This window comes from Mizuhopecten yessoensis, unplaced genomic scaffold, assembly GCF_002113885.1.
Source record: "Mizuhopecten yessoensis strain PY_sf001 unplaced genomic scaffold, ASM211388v2 scaffold10585, whole genome shotgun sequence".
Taxonomy (NCBI): domain Eukaryota; kingdom Metazoa; phylum Mollusca; class Bivalvia; order Pectinida; family Pectinidae; genus Mizuhopecten; species Mizuhopecten yessoensis.
In genome coordinates, this window is record NW_018408620.1 from 533,249 (window position 1) to 547,157 (window position 13,909).

At 36.9% G+C, this 13,909-nt stretch overlaps 1 protein-coding gene across 1 annotated transcript in view; it reads right to left on the bottom strand.

Annotated features, from left to right (window-relative positions):
• The window catches only part of LOC110461163 (BDNF/NT-3 growth factors receptor-like), a 109,884-nt gene extending 97,507 nt beyond the window's left edge, over nt 1–12,377 (bottom strand). Inside the window, exons 1-2 of the mRNA XM_021514504.1 lie at nt 12,371–12,377; nt 11,647–11,778 (exon numbers count right to left, since the gene is read on the bottom strand). Of these exons, the coding sequence (XP_021370179.1) occupies nt 11,647–11,778; nt 12,371–12,377 (139 nt within the window). The remainder of the gene's footprint in view (nt 1–11,646; nt 11,779–12,370) is intronic.
• Between the last annotated feature and the right edge of the window lie 1,532 nt (nt 12,378–13,909).

Consider the following 13,909-nt stretch of genomic DNA (forward strand, 5'->3'; position numbering starts at 1 on the left):
TATTATGTGACTTAATGTTTTCGCATTTGCCGCAAGATGTAAACAAGATGGCGGCAAATGTAAACAAGATGGCGGCAACTTAATTCGATACGAACACTCGTAAATTCATCATCAGATATTTGTTGAGACTTATGGAAGTAAATTTGAATATTCTAATATAAGTCTTGACGAAATCTACTTGTATTTAGAAAAATATCAACGACTCCACATTCGTAACCATAATCAAACCCCACTGGAAACCTGCACTACAACGCTGTGTTAAATACAAGGAATCGTATCGTTTATTGAAAGACAAATGTCGATTTCTCAGTCATTATCAGCTGCCAGTTAGTCATTATGCTGCGAAAATTAAGAACTGTTTGTCTATGAACCAGAACATGAAACAATAACAATATTTGTTCACAGTTACCTGTTTAATTCTTGCGGCAGTTACACCTAGTCTAAAAAATACATTAAAAATCCGCCATTTTGTTATATGCGCGGGGGCGAGTCTAATAAGTACATCCGGTACGAAATCCGGACAGGAGTTGCGGTACGGAAAGAGTTAAAAACACATAAAGCAACATCTCTAAATTTAAGAAAATATCGACAGAAAGACCATATTATATATGTAGCTAGAATATAGAAATATACTTAAGAACCAAGTTTATATGTTTAAACACAAAGCCGTATCGTCCATCGTCCGCACAAATGTGCGAAAGCAATAATCGTCCAGATTTTAATCGCGCACGCGTCGTGCACAGTGCGTGCGCACATCGCACATCGGGTAACGTTGTGCGATCCAACAACTGTATATAAAAAGGTATAAAGATTTGTAGCGGAACTTTTGTTACTGACTTTTCAACGCTAAATCTTTCCGTTAGGGGCTTGGAAAACAGATTTATGGGCCATACTGCCATAACAGGGCCGATACATAATATGCCTCTCTTCTCTTCTACCCTACCGCTTCTTGTTTTCAGCTTGGTCTGTTTGCTCCGTGTTTGAGGTTTAACATCCTCGAAAAAAAAAGCAATTATTATCATTACGTGCTTAACGGCACATCAACCAAAGGAATAGACGACATAATCAAAAGTAAAATGAAAATGACATCAAATACAGGAAATAGTAAAGGACAAACGTGAACGTAACTATTAAAAGTGGCTATCGTGACTCTGAAACAGACCAACAGTTTCAGATAGTTAAAAGCCAAACATCGTCGGAAGAAGGGTGCTCAGGGAAACATTATTGAAAAATTGTCGGTTAGTTAGAGAGTGAGAAAAAATAAATATCCGTTGGTCAGCGGCTTTGTTGTGTCGATTTGCCGTTAAACAATAACCAAACACCACAGTAAGATAAAGTGGGGTGGTTCTTGACATAACTGAAAGCTTCCATTAAACTGTCTGCAGATTCAACACAAGTTTATTTAGAATCAGCTCTCGTTTCGGAATTCTCGCAATCTCGAGAACTTCGTTAACATGATTAGGGCGGGAGAACACACGGTATTGGCCTCCGCAGTATGTGGCGGCGCTATTTACCGCCCGGCCCAAGCTCAATTAATTACTCCGATCGTAACATTTACGTTTCCAATCTGGTCGGATTAGGGACAAATTAAGTCGTCTGCTGGACAACACTGCTTGTGCTAATTCGAAGTCTGTATATTGTCTACTGTGATAAGAGTGGGGCTTGATTCAATCGGAACCGTTTGTTATTTGTCGGCCGGAAATAACATCGTGTTGGACCTTTAGTGTCCAGGAAAAACAAGTACATTGTTGTCATATTCTCAATATGTTGTATAGCAAGATATAACCATCGCAAAGTATAAAATTAATAATTACTTACATTTCGCAAGGTATTCGCGTGTTTCAGAGGGAAAGATCCATCCAGATTTAATTACCAATTACCTTGAAAAAATATAACGTTAAGTATACCGGAAATTCAAACGGTAAGATTTCTTTATTTTGGTCGCTTTCTCGTAATGTACGTTTGTGACTCAATAACTTCTTTATAAATTTTACTGACATAAATTGAGGCGAGACTAGACCACAAACACTTAACCTACAAATGCTACGTGTGATTTACTTTTGAAAAACAAGGTACAATGTAAGGTTTCGTTAATCGATAGGGTTATATGAATGCTGTTTTGCAAGTCTTTAAATTAAACAATCTGATTTGGCTTCGTATGCGTCTAGCAGAACAGACCTCAGAAAGGGATTATCTTTTGGCGACTGCGCATAGGTCATGCTTACGGCATACCTGCTTATATTTACGAAAGGAAGATCAACATTACTGTCATGCGTATGATCAACAATTTATAATCAGACATATAAATATATCGCCAATTTCAAACAAATGTTTGAAACATTTTGTAAAGTTCTAAAGTAGGACGATTTTGTTCAATACAATTAATGCGCCGTTGACACTTGTTTATGGTTATTCACATTATATTATTTTCCTATTTCTTCTGCTCAGAGGACATTAAAGAGGCCAAATTAACCTGATGCCCGATTTCAGCACTTGACTCCTTTTTTCTGTTCTTACGACCCAATAAAAACAATAAACTAGACGTTAAACCCCATACAAACAAACAATCAGACGTTAAACGCCATATAAACTAACAAACAGACGTTAACCCCATTCAAACAAACAGACATTTAATCCCATACAAACAAACAAACAGACATTTAACACCATACAAACAAACAACAGACATTAAGCCCCATACAAACAAACAAACAAACAGACATTTAACCCCATACAAACAAACAGACATGTATCCCCATACAAACAAACACACATACATTTAATTAGCCCCATGCAAACAAACAGACGTTAAACCCAATAAAAACAATAAACTAAACGTTAAACCCCATACAAACAAACAGACATTTAACCCCATACAAACAAACAAACAAACAGACATTTAACCCTATACAAACAAACAAACAAACAGACGTTAACCCCATACACACAGACAAATAGACATTTAACCCCATACAAACAAACAAACAAACAGACGTTAACCCCATACAAACAAACAAACAAACATTTAACCCCATACAAACAAACGAACAGACATTTAACCCCATACAAACAAACAAACAGACATTTAGTCCCATACAAACAAACAGACAGTTATCCCCATACAAACAAACACACATACATTTAATTAGCCCCATGCAAACAAACAGACGTTAAACCCAATAAAAACATGAACTAAACGTTAAACCCCATACAAACAAACAAACATTAAACCCCATACAAACAAACAAACAAACAAACAGACGTTGACCCCATACACACAGACAAACAGACATTTAATCCCATACAAACAAACAAACAGACGTTTAGCCCCATACAAACAAACAGACAGTTAGCCCCATACAAACAGACATTTAGCCCCATACAAACAGACAAACAGACATTTAACCCCATACAAACAATCAGACAGTAAACCCCATACAAACAAACAAACAGACGTTAACCCAATACAAAACAAACAGACATTTAGCCCCATACAAACAAACAGACATTTAACCCCATACAAACAAACAGACATTTATCCCCATACAAACAAACACACATACATTTAATTAGCCCCATGCAAACAAACAGACGTTAAACCCAATAAAAACATGAACTAAACGTTAAACCCCATACAAACAAACAAACATTAAACCCCATACAAACAAACAAACAAACAAACAGACGTTGACCCCATACACACAGACAAACAGACATTTAATCCCATACAAACAAACAAACAGACGTTTAGCCCCATACAAACAAACAGACAGTTAGCCCCATACAAACAGACATTTAGCCCCATACAAACAGACAAACAGACATTTAACCCCATACAAACAATCAGACAGTAAACCCCATACAAACAAACAAACAGACGTTAACCCAATACAAAACAAACAAACAGACATTTAGCCCCATACAAACAAACAAACAGACATTTAACCCCATACAAACAAACAGACAGACATTTAGCCCCATACAAACAAACAGACAATTAGCCCCATACAAATAAACTTATAGACATTTAATTAGCCCCATACAAACAAACAGACGGTAAACCCAATAAAAACAATCAATTTAGCTTAGGAATAGTGTGAGCGTTACAGTACTAACTAGTAGATGGCCGACACTAACACGCGCACTAGCACATGTTCTATGGTCATATGCACCTACGTCAAACCAACGCATCATTACGTTAAGTATACGTGTCAGCAGTAGCTGCCTATTTAAACCGCAACATCTTGTACAGGGTGGTTTTAATGGCTGCGTCGAAATTTTGTTATAAAAATAATCTGAAACACATGTGATCACTACAGGTTTCCGCGTTGCGAACCTCCCATACCAGAGGGATTGCACTGAAATGTATTACGTGTGCAATCATTCGGAACACATGTGTATTTGTTGTACTATAGTGTCTATAACTTAGGCATTCACTCGAAGCAGATGTATCTGTATGTTTGTTTAATTACTTGACTGACGTGATCTGAAGTGAATACACCATTTCATATAATTTTCGCAAACTATAAGATTTTTAATACAAAAATAACTTGTGTTGTTGCTGTATTCAATGGCAGTCAAGATAAGGTTGGTTAAAACCAACACTGTATGATACAAAACCTGTATATTACAGGCCTTCACCCGGAATCGGGGATGGAGCATTGAACAAATAAAGAGAATAGTTTTGCTGTATCCCACATGTGTATCGTAAAAGGCGACTAATGTGGGGCCCCTGCAAAATCGGGTGTTTTCTTCAATGTATTCTACGAAGGGGACATGCCAGAGAGACAACACTTTGGATTTTTTCTTTTCCTATCTTTCCTGTCTTTGTTTTCTTTCCACTGCACGTGCATCGTAAAAGGCTACTAATGTGGGGCCCCTGAGGAATCAGGGGTTTTCTTCCGTGTCCTCTACGAAGGAGACATGGAAGAGAAACCAAACCTGATCTTATATCCCCGTTGTAACGCTTTGGATCTTCACCTTTCCTATCTTTCCTGTCTTTTATTCTGACTGCTTTCTGTTTCATGCTGTGTCTCCCTAGGCATCCGTCCTCATATGACCCTGTCTGTTGTGTCTCCCTAGGTCTCCGTCCTCATATGACCCTGTCTGTTGTGTCTCCCTAGGCCTCCGTCCTCATATGACCCTGTCTATTGTGTCTCCCAAGGCATCCATCCTCATATGACGCTGTCTGTTGCGCGAGGACGTTAAACCCAAACAAAAATACAGACAGGCCTTCAGAATTTTATTTACTATCATCTGTTACCTTATTGATTATGGTATCTCTGTACAGTCCGTTTTTCACAGAACAATACTTCCTGTCATAATGTTTAATAAATGCCTTATTTACAAAGAATGATATATTGAAAAGGCCAGGCTGTACGTTGGCATAGTTACAGTCGCTAGAGTCCGTATAATGTAAATCGTAAAGTGTTGTACGGCTATTTTCTTGTTGGCTGTAAACTTCGTTAAAAAAATACGTCTGACAAGTTACAGGAAGAATTCTCGTGTTCAGTGCAGAATGACGCGCAAGGTGTTAATTTAGAGGGACCATAGTAGTAAACACCACATCCCTCAACATTAGGGTAACTAGCACTGTTTAAAAAGAAATTACATAAGGTTTTTAAAAAAAAATAAGATTGATATATCTTTTAAAATAGAGACATAATGTTGTTTGAGTAATATAAAGTAATTGACGTTCTACTATGTATAATAAATATACCGACAGCGTTCACTTTTACAGCAACGCAGTTTAGTGAGAGCAGTCATTCCTTAACGCTACAAATTGCGGTAGATTAGCTCCGAATAAGCATATTACACGCAAGTGCACAGAATTGTCGAGGCTTGGCGTCTGGTCGGGCTGTCATCGCTAACATTTAACTTTCGGTTGAAATGAACGCTACATGCAAGGGTTTCCTTTACATGACATGCCAAGATTGTTTACGCTTTGGCCAGGGTTTTTGCATTTGCGTATGTTCCATGCAAGAAAAGATGTCTTATATTTCTCAGTCTCCATTGCATTTGTTTGTAACCTGTAGCGGTTAATCCATCACAGAAATTACGTTGCATATGAGCCAGGCATATTTACTGCTTCGGGGATTGAATGTGATTTTTAAACCACGCAGTAACTGATTCTCAGAAAGTGCACTAGAAACAAATGTTAATTTTCACCACTGAATTTATGTTATCAATGAAGTTATTTTACTTCATCTCGACTTTACAATCAGTTGACCATCAAGGAAACACGAGGTCGTATAACAGACACAGAAATAGCTATCTGATGTGAGAATATAACTTGTATTTATTAGTTCGAGTTTGTTTACAAATCGCTGGGCATCCGATTCGTCAACATCGACAGACCTTCCTCTCACATTTTTGTCTATTTGATTTTATGAGGTAAACAATCGACTTTTAAAAAGATGTTTCAAAATGTTCAATAGAGAAAATACCAGTAAACGTGTTCGTGATCATGTAATTGATCACTGGACGTGTTTTAATTATTTGCGCATGTCACATGTTTATGGCCGTAATGCAACGACAACACTCTCTTCTACACAACAAGGCTATGAGTGTGCGAACGTTGTAGCAATGTATGTCCCCGACGGATTGTGATTTTATTTATGACAACACATTTACCGCAAAAGGTGACCACGCCAAAACTACAGCATTGTCAACAAAATGGTACTCATGTAAAGGCTTTCTAAACCATATTTCAAAGATAGTTTATCTGTACATGACCTGTTTATTAAACATTGCCACCACAGATAGAGATATACTTGAGGGGTCAAATAAAAATGTATTTTATTTCATGAAAGTGTAAAGAGGATGAAACCATTATATAATTAAGTGTCAATCAATACTTGCTCACAAGAGAAAATACCTCTGCAATACGCAAAGACGGAATAGGTATCCCAACACGCGTGCGAATTGGTTATCATTACCTAAGATTGCTTTAAACACTGGACCAGGGTGTTCAATTTGCGAGGAAAAAAAGACAGATCGGAAGGACCTATGAAATAAAATAGTTTGAGAACAGTGCTTATCCCACGCTAATGTCATTTCATAATACGACCTAATTGTAAAAAAATGAAACTATAAAACGCCACGCGTTCCAGATTTGTAGCGACATTATTTTTGGCGTCGCTTAACTAACACTATTAGCTATTAACTATCGTATTTTTCAGAGACAAAAGACCGTGTTAATTCAATGTCTGTAATTCCGAACATAATTAATAAACGTTCTAGGGATGCACATCAAAGTCGGTATTAACAAAACAAAGATGTTTTTCTTGCAAAAACGTATTGTACATGTAATATTTCCGATGACATTTACATTTGATAACAACGTTAAAAGCATATATTGATGAAAAAACGAAATATATCACATATCAAATGTCGCTTTAAATCGAAAGATGACGTATCTTGCTTAAGCTGTACAATTCACGTATTGCATGATGAGTACAATCAATCGTTAGTGTTTGAGAGTGGATCACTAAGAGGAAAACGGGGCTGAATAGCTTCGATCATCGGCTGGTATATAACTGAAAAAAATGAAACAGAAGAATACTTTTGTTTTGCTATATGTAGTGCATGTTTTTACTCGTAAGCATACGTAACACGATACCGAAATTAAGTAAATAACTTCAAAAATGTAAAGGAGTTATTCCTTAAAAGAAGTCCCCAATGTAAGTAGACAAGCACTTTATAGTTCCAAAGTCATTGTGAAGATTCATGCGACGAAAAATACACAAATAGACTCATCCCAGTCCGTTCCCCATTTACAAACAGAACGAATGAAACAGATTTTGCCTATACTATTGAAAATGCTGACATTCTGAAGAATCCTTTCAGTTCGCTTTCAGATATACATGATACTTAAACAAACATGGGAACTGATAAACTGTTACCTAATCTACACGACAGATCAAATCATGCTTTACTGAACAAAGAAACATTTTCAATAGCCAGACATTTAAACACTGTATACTTGTACCTTAATATTTCGTTTTCCCTAAAACCTGGACACATCACTGTTGTTCTAGAATTGTAACGGAAGGCAAAAGGCATTTAATAAGAAACCGTAAATAGAATTTATCCTTACCTTGTGCAGTCAAATTTTGCAGAGTTGAAATTTGTTCTAGAAAAAGATAATGAATGTTTATATTCATATCTATGTTCTAGGAAACAACTTTTTTGTGCCTTCTTATTATTTTTTACGCCAGATCGATCCATAGTTCATCAGCTCATTGAAACCAATCGCACAATTTCCTTCTGATTCACTAAGAAACTTGTTGAATGTTTTGAGACTTTCCAACAGCGTTTAACAGTCTGACATAAGTTACAATTATAAAGCCGAAACTGCGTGCGATCAGCAGCAGATACTGCCAATGTATAATGTTATGTAACTAATGGACAGTAAAAGGGTTTAATGTCATTTTAACAGCTAAGGATATTTAGGGATGTGTGTGGTGTATATGTGCATGTATGTATGTGTTGTGGAGCCGATACCAAACCAAAGGCTGGTTTGCTTTAAGGTAGCGTACTCGGTCCTTTGTTATATTTTCTTTCATTTAATACATTGCTAATACTTTCTTTTGTATGTAAAAATCATCATTTCATTATACATTACTGTCATGTGCATCAGCGTCGAAAGTAGAGCTTCATCAACATTTTCTGCAGACCTTGAAAAGTGAGATTATCTGTCCAAATTTACAGAAGTAATCCATCATAGAACACAAATTGAGTTTCACCGAAAATCAAGCATTTGAAGGTTCCTCAGTGCAGTGCCGAACATGTCTAGAAATATATTACAACAAATGTAACTCTTTCATGTATGAAGAATCTGTATTAAGCAATTTAAAATTTACTTTAAACAGGAGAACTAATCCGAGGATATATAAGTGTCATTGCAACTATGCTTGAGACTGTCAGTAGGGGTTGGAATGACTGTTCTCCTTAAGATACTTATCCTAAGAAAATCTATTACAACAAGCTAGGTGTGTAACAGATTTACACACCAATACAGAAGAACTGTGTTTAACTTAGGACCAAAATAGTAAGACAAAATGCGTAACATCGTAGTCTAGACGGCTTGGCTTGGTTTGGTTTGGTTTAGTATTTTGTAACGTCATATCAATAGCTATAGTCATTTAAGGACGCCCCCTCCCCCTGTGTGCAATATGCATGTGTGTAGTGTATGCGTGTGTGTTTTGGGAGGCTGCGATATGTTTCTTTTTGTCTCCTTGTGATAGCGCGGAACTGATGCCGACTTTATAGTGCTACCTCACTGAAACATATTGCCGAAGACACCCAGCAGGACACCCAACCCGGTCACATTATACTGACAACTGGCGAACCAGTCGTCCCACTCCTAAATTGCTGAGCGTTAAGCAGGAGTAGAAACTACTATTTTTACAGACTCTGGTATGTTGATTTTTAATATGTGTTACCGAAATTATAAAGTATGAAGTAAAGACTGTCCAAGCTTCTTAGGACAGGAAAAGCATTTTCATGGTTCCGGGATCAGGTCTCAGTACGATCAGACTCTAGCCTCTAAATGTCATATTTTAGTAAACAGTATATCGTTGGTATTTCTATAACTATATTAATGAAGACAGTTTATTTTTAACCTAACATCCTGAGATGTCCTTACACTATTCTTGATGTTTCCCTTGGTCCTTGGTTGGGCTGTTTTATTTTGAGAGTGATCATAAAAACATGATTGTCGCATGAAGTACTTAACAGAGCTTTTTCATATTGCAATGATGACCTCTATTTAGTCCACATTAAGAACTGTACCAGTAAATATGGGAACCGACAAACTCACTATGAAGGTTGTCTTTTATACATAGCAGTATAAAGTTGAGATCAAAAGTTACCTCAAGGTGCATTAACAGTTTTCATGACTTGACCAAACAGTTAAGAGAAAAGAAGAGAGCAGATCACATTCACATAGCCCTAATGAAAATATTACAATGTTGGGCGCCAAGATTCCTTTGGAATCTCTTGCTAATTCAGTTTGATCGTACTCGAATAATATAAACAGTCTGCATTACTCAACAGACTATTCAACAAAATTTTACATTGATGTAAGCAAATTACACTAGTTTATAAACGTATTTCAGCGGCAAAGCGTTATGTAGGCGGAAACAGACTCCATAGCATGCGAAGGCCTCCCCGGACTAATCTTTCAGAAACGGACCAAAAATATCCCTTGCCAAGAGTGCCACCTATGCACTTTCTTTACAAGACTGTAAAATATATTGATACCAAATACGATTCCCACTAGAGAGCAGCTCACGCTAGACGCTGCCCTGTCAGCATAACGTCTGTTTCTATTAACCTCTTTGTCCGGCAAAAGTAACGATTCCAGCCTGTTAGTAAGTATGGGTTATCGTCGACCGTCATTGATTCCTTTTTTTTAAACACAAAGTGTTGTCATCAGTAACATTTTTTGTAAAGCAAGCCTTCACTATCACACCATGATAAACCAAGCTTGTATAAATGTTGACGTTACGCGCGCGTTTGTACCAAAGGTTATAATAGCGCCACTTGCACGTGTGAGGTAAGGCACGCCGCAAAATTGAATATTACGCTGAGAGCATTACTGCAATGGTGTACAAGGTAGGGCAATATCCGTTCTCTCTATATTTGGTAACAAATAACGAACCAGTGTTATTTCATGGTAAAGTTCAGTCTTCGGAAACGTCATTTCCAGAAACAATTTTTGTTATTCTTAAGTAAAGGACGGTTTAATTTGTAACTCCTAAGTGTTTTTTCTGCATATGTTTCCATGGCATCGCCTGTAATACTGTCTCTTTGTACACTCATGGCCCGAAAACTTTTTTATTTACATGGTATGATACAGAAGGTATTTGGAACTTGAAGTTAATACATTTACATTGTATATCAAAATACATATACTGTTGTCAATGACGAATTTAGCGCGTCACCGGTTTCGACAAAAACAAAAGCAAGAACGATGCTCTTGCAAGTATGGTGAAACATACCCTTAAAGCAAACATAGTTGTGATTGTTTTTAAAAAACCCGTCAGGATTTATTAATACCATGATAAAAACAAGCAATTGCCACTTTTAGCTTATTTAACTCATTCACCACTGAAGACACATTTGAGCAGTTTAAAGGTTGATATAGTTCATTATGAAATTACAGGAGTGAATGAGTTAACCGTATAATGCATAAGCAATAACGTACAATTTTGCCGTTATTATTTGTGTAACAAAGTTTCATTTATATATAAAGGTTAAATAAATGTTATTAAGTCTGTCCCCTCATGACAACGTTAAGCCGAACGTTGTTACTATCGGATGACGGTGTACTGGGATAATACAGGCCTTCCAAGTGTTTCCTAGTATATTGGTGTTTACTTTTGTTGTGAAGACTAAAACAGTTTCTGTCAAAAGTTGCAAACGACACAGGAAGAAAACATTTCTATAACTTGACCTAACGGCTCTTGCTTTTGGCCGGTAGTTAAACACCTCACGGCTGACCAATACGGTCACATATATACACTACATGTATAATTCATTACCAGCACCATTTGTCAGATGTTCGAACAAACATCAAACTGACAGTGAGGGATGGACTCTCTTAGAAATGATAATAATAGATAGTAACATGATACTTACGTGAAGGACACTTGCCGTACCGGTCTGCCTTCGCCAACGAATTGATACACACACATGTGCCACTGTGACATGTGATCTCTCCCGGGTCCCCACAGTCTTCGCTTGATGAACAGGCCTTGTAGTTCGGACCATCTGAAACACGAAAAGATAACTGTTATGAGATGTTTGCTTTGAGGCATAATAAAACAATAAAAAACATCTCTACAAAAAACAGCTAAATAAATATTGTATAATGCAGGTTAACCAAAATAGAATCTGAAAGGTGTTTTGATTTAAATATATTTCTTTAATATTCTATTAACAGCTAAGATCATTTTAAGGACATGCCTTCATGTTTGTTACATGTATATATATTTGTGCTGGTGACGGTACGTTGATGTATTTGTCTCATTGCGATAATTACAAACTGTATAATACATCATTCATGTATTTCAGTTGTTACGGTGTTTTGTCAAGATGTGATTATGACAGCTTATATAATAATTAGTTGCCATATGTTCCTTAAAAATAATTCAGCAGATTTGATGTTATGTCCTGCTTACCTTCAATTGTACAATGTATATTTATTATATTTTTAACCAATTTTGACACTTCCTGTACGGTATGATCTGCATGTACTGGGGTGTCGTTCTTCAATCAACAAGTCGACGAGTCGGTAATCCTGACAGATGTATGCAATATAATGTCATTGTAATTAAAGGCGCGTTTCAAAGTCGGAACGCACCTGTCATTATGACGACAACGACAAAGCTATTTGAGTCTCTTATGTCTGTGAAACTGACATATCCCTAGCGGTCAACAATGTGAGTATGACAGATAATTCCATTTAACCCAGAGCATATGATCGACATTTCCACATAGAATAACAAGGTTGCTGACCAAGGAAGATATATATTTTCCCATTATAATTACACTGTAACCTTAAGGCGCTGTCTCCTTTCTTCAGATGCCTTAGACTTTTAACTTTCTTAATCTGTTGGTCTGTTCCAAAAGATATAGCAACTTTTAATAGTTAAGTTCACGTTTGTCTTTGAGCTTTTTGTTTGTTTGACGTCAGTTTCCGTTCCCTTTTGATTTTATCGACCATTTGTTGGCCCTAATAGCCTCTCCGGTGTTGATGGGCCGTTAGGCACGTAATAATATTCAGTTATAGAATGGGTATGAGGGAAATAGCACATTTATGGTCCCCCGAGGTGAAAAACTATTTCCCGACGCGGCGAAGCCGTCGAGGGGAATAGTTTTTCGCCAACGGTGACCATAAATTTGCTATTTCCCGAATTACCCATTCTATAACTGTTTTATTATAACGAAACAAATTATTCACCCAGTAAAGGCAATTTAACAAATGAATTTATTTGTTCATTTCCTTTTACAATTTCAAAGACTGAAAGAGAAAAAAATATAATTGGAAGTACTGTATGCATCGTCGTTGATGATAACTTCCTTTCCAGCATTCAAAAAGTGTTTTTATAGACTGAATCTCATAGTCACCATTGTTTTCCTACCATATCTAGATCTAGTCCTATCCACTTTTTTAAAAAATAGCTTGCATGCACCTAATCGTCGACGCTTCCGGCATTCCGTTCTGTTGAATAAGTTTGAAGTGAATTCACTGCAGTCTATATAACATCTTTTGTATTTAGGTTACGTTTAGCGTCCAAAAACTGCTGTAACTCCTCTTTACAACAACAAAACGGCCTTCATCGGTGGCCATTTTAACTGTTGTCATTTGGTTCTGAAAATGTGACGTCACAAGCGTCACGGAGGAGGCCCCGCCTACCAATGTTTTCATTGGTTGAAATCTTATAAGCTCCACCTACAAATATTCATGAGGAAGTAGTCCTCTTTCTGGCAGGGAGTAGTCCTTTTTTGCAGGGAGTAGTCCTAATTTGGGGAGGGAGTAGCTCTCAGATTGAGATATTTAAATGATTTAAGGGAAATAGCAGATTTTATAGTATTGTTTTTATATAGGAAAAACTCAGTAGAGGTATAATAACCTCAATTATAACACTTTTCCGCCAGCTGTGTATACAAACAATAATAACTTAGTATTTCTTAGCAGTAAGACATTTTCTGCTCGAATGCCCCGATTGAAAACCAATACACGAACAATTTAAAACGCATCAAAGTGTACAAAGCCCACTGTTTTTCAAAATGAGTTAGTGTTGCACGTCGCAATCACTTGACAAATTCAATCGCGACCTACCAAACATATTTATAAGCGATTCACAATTTGCTATCAGTTCACTGGTAACATACGACA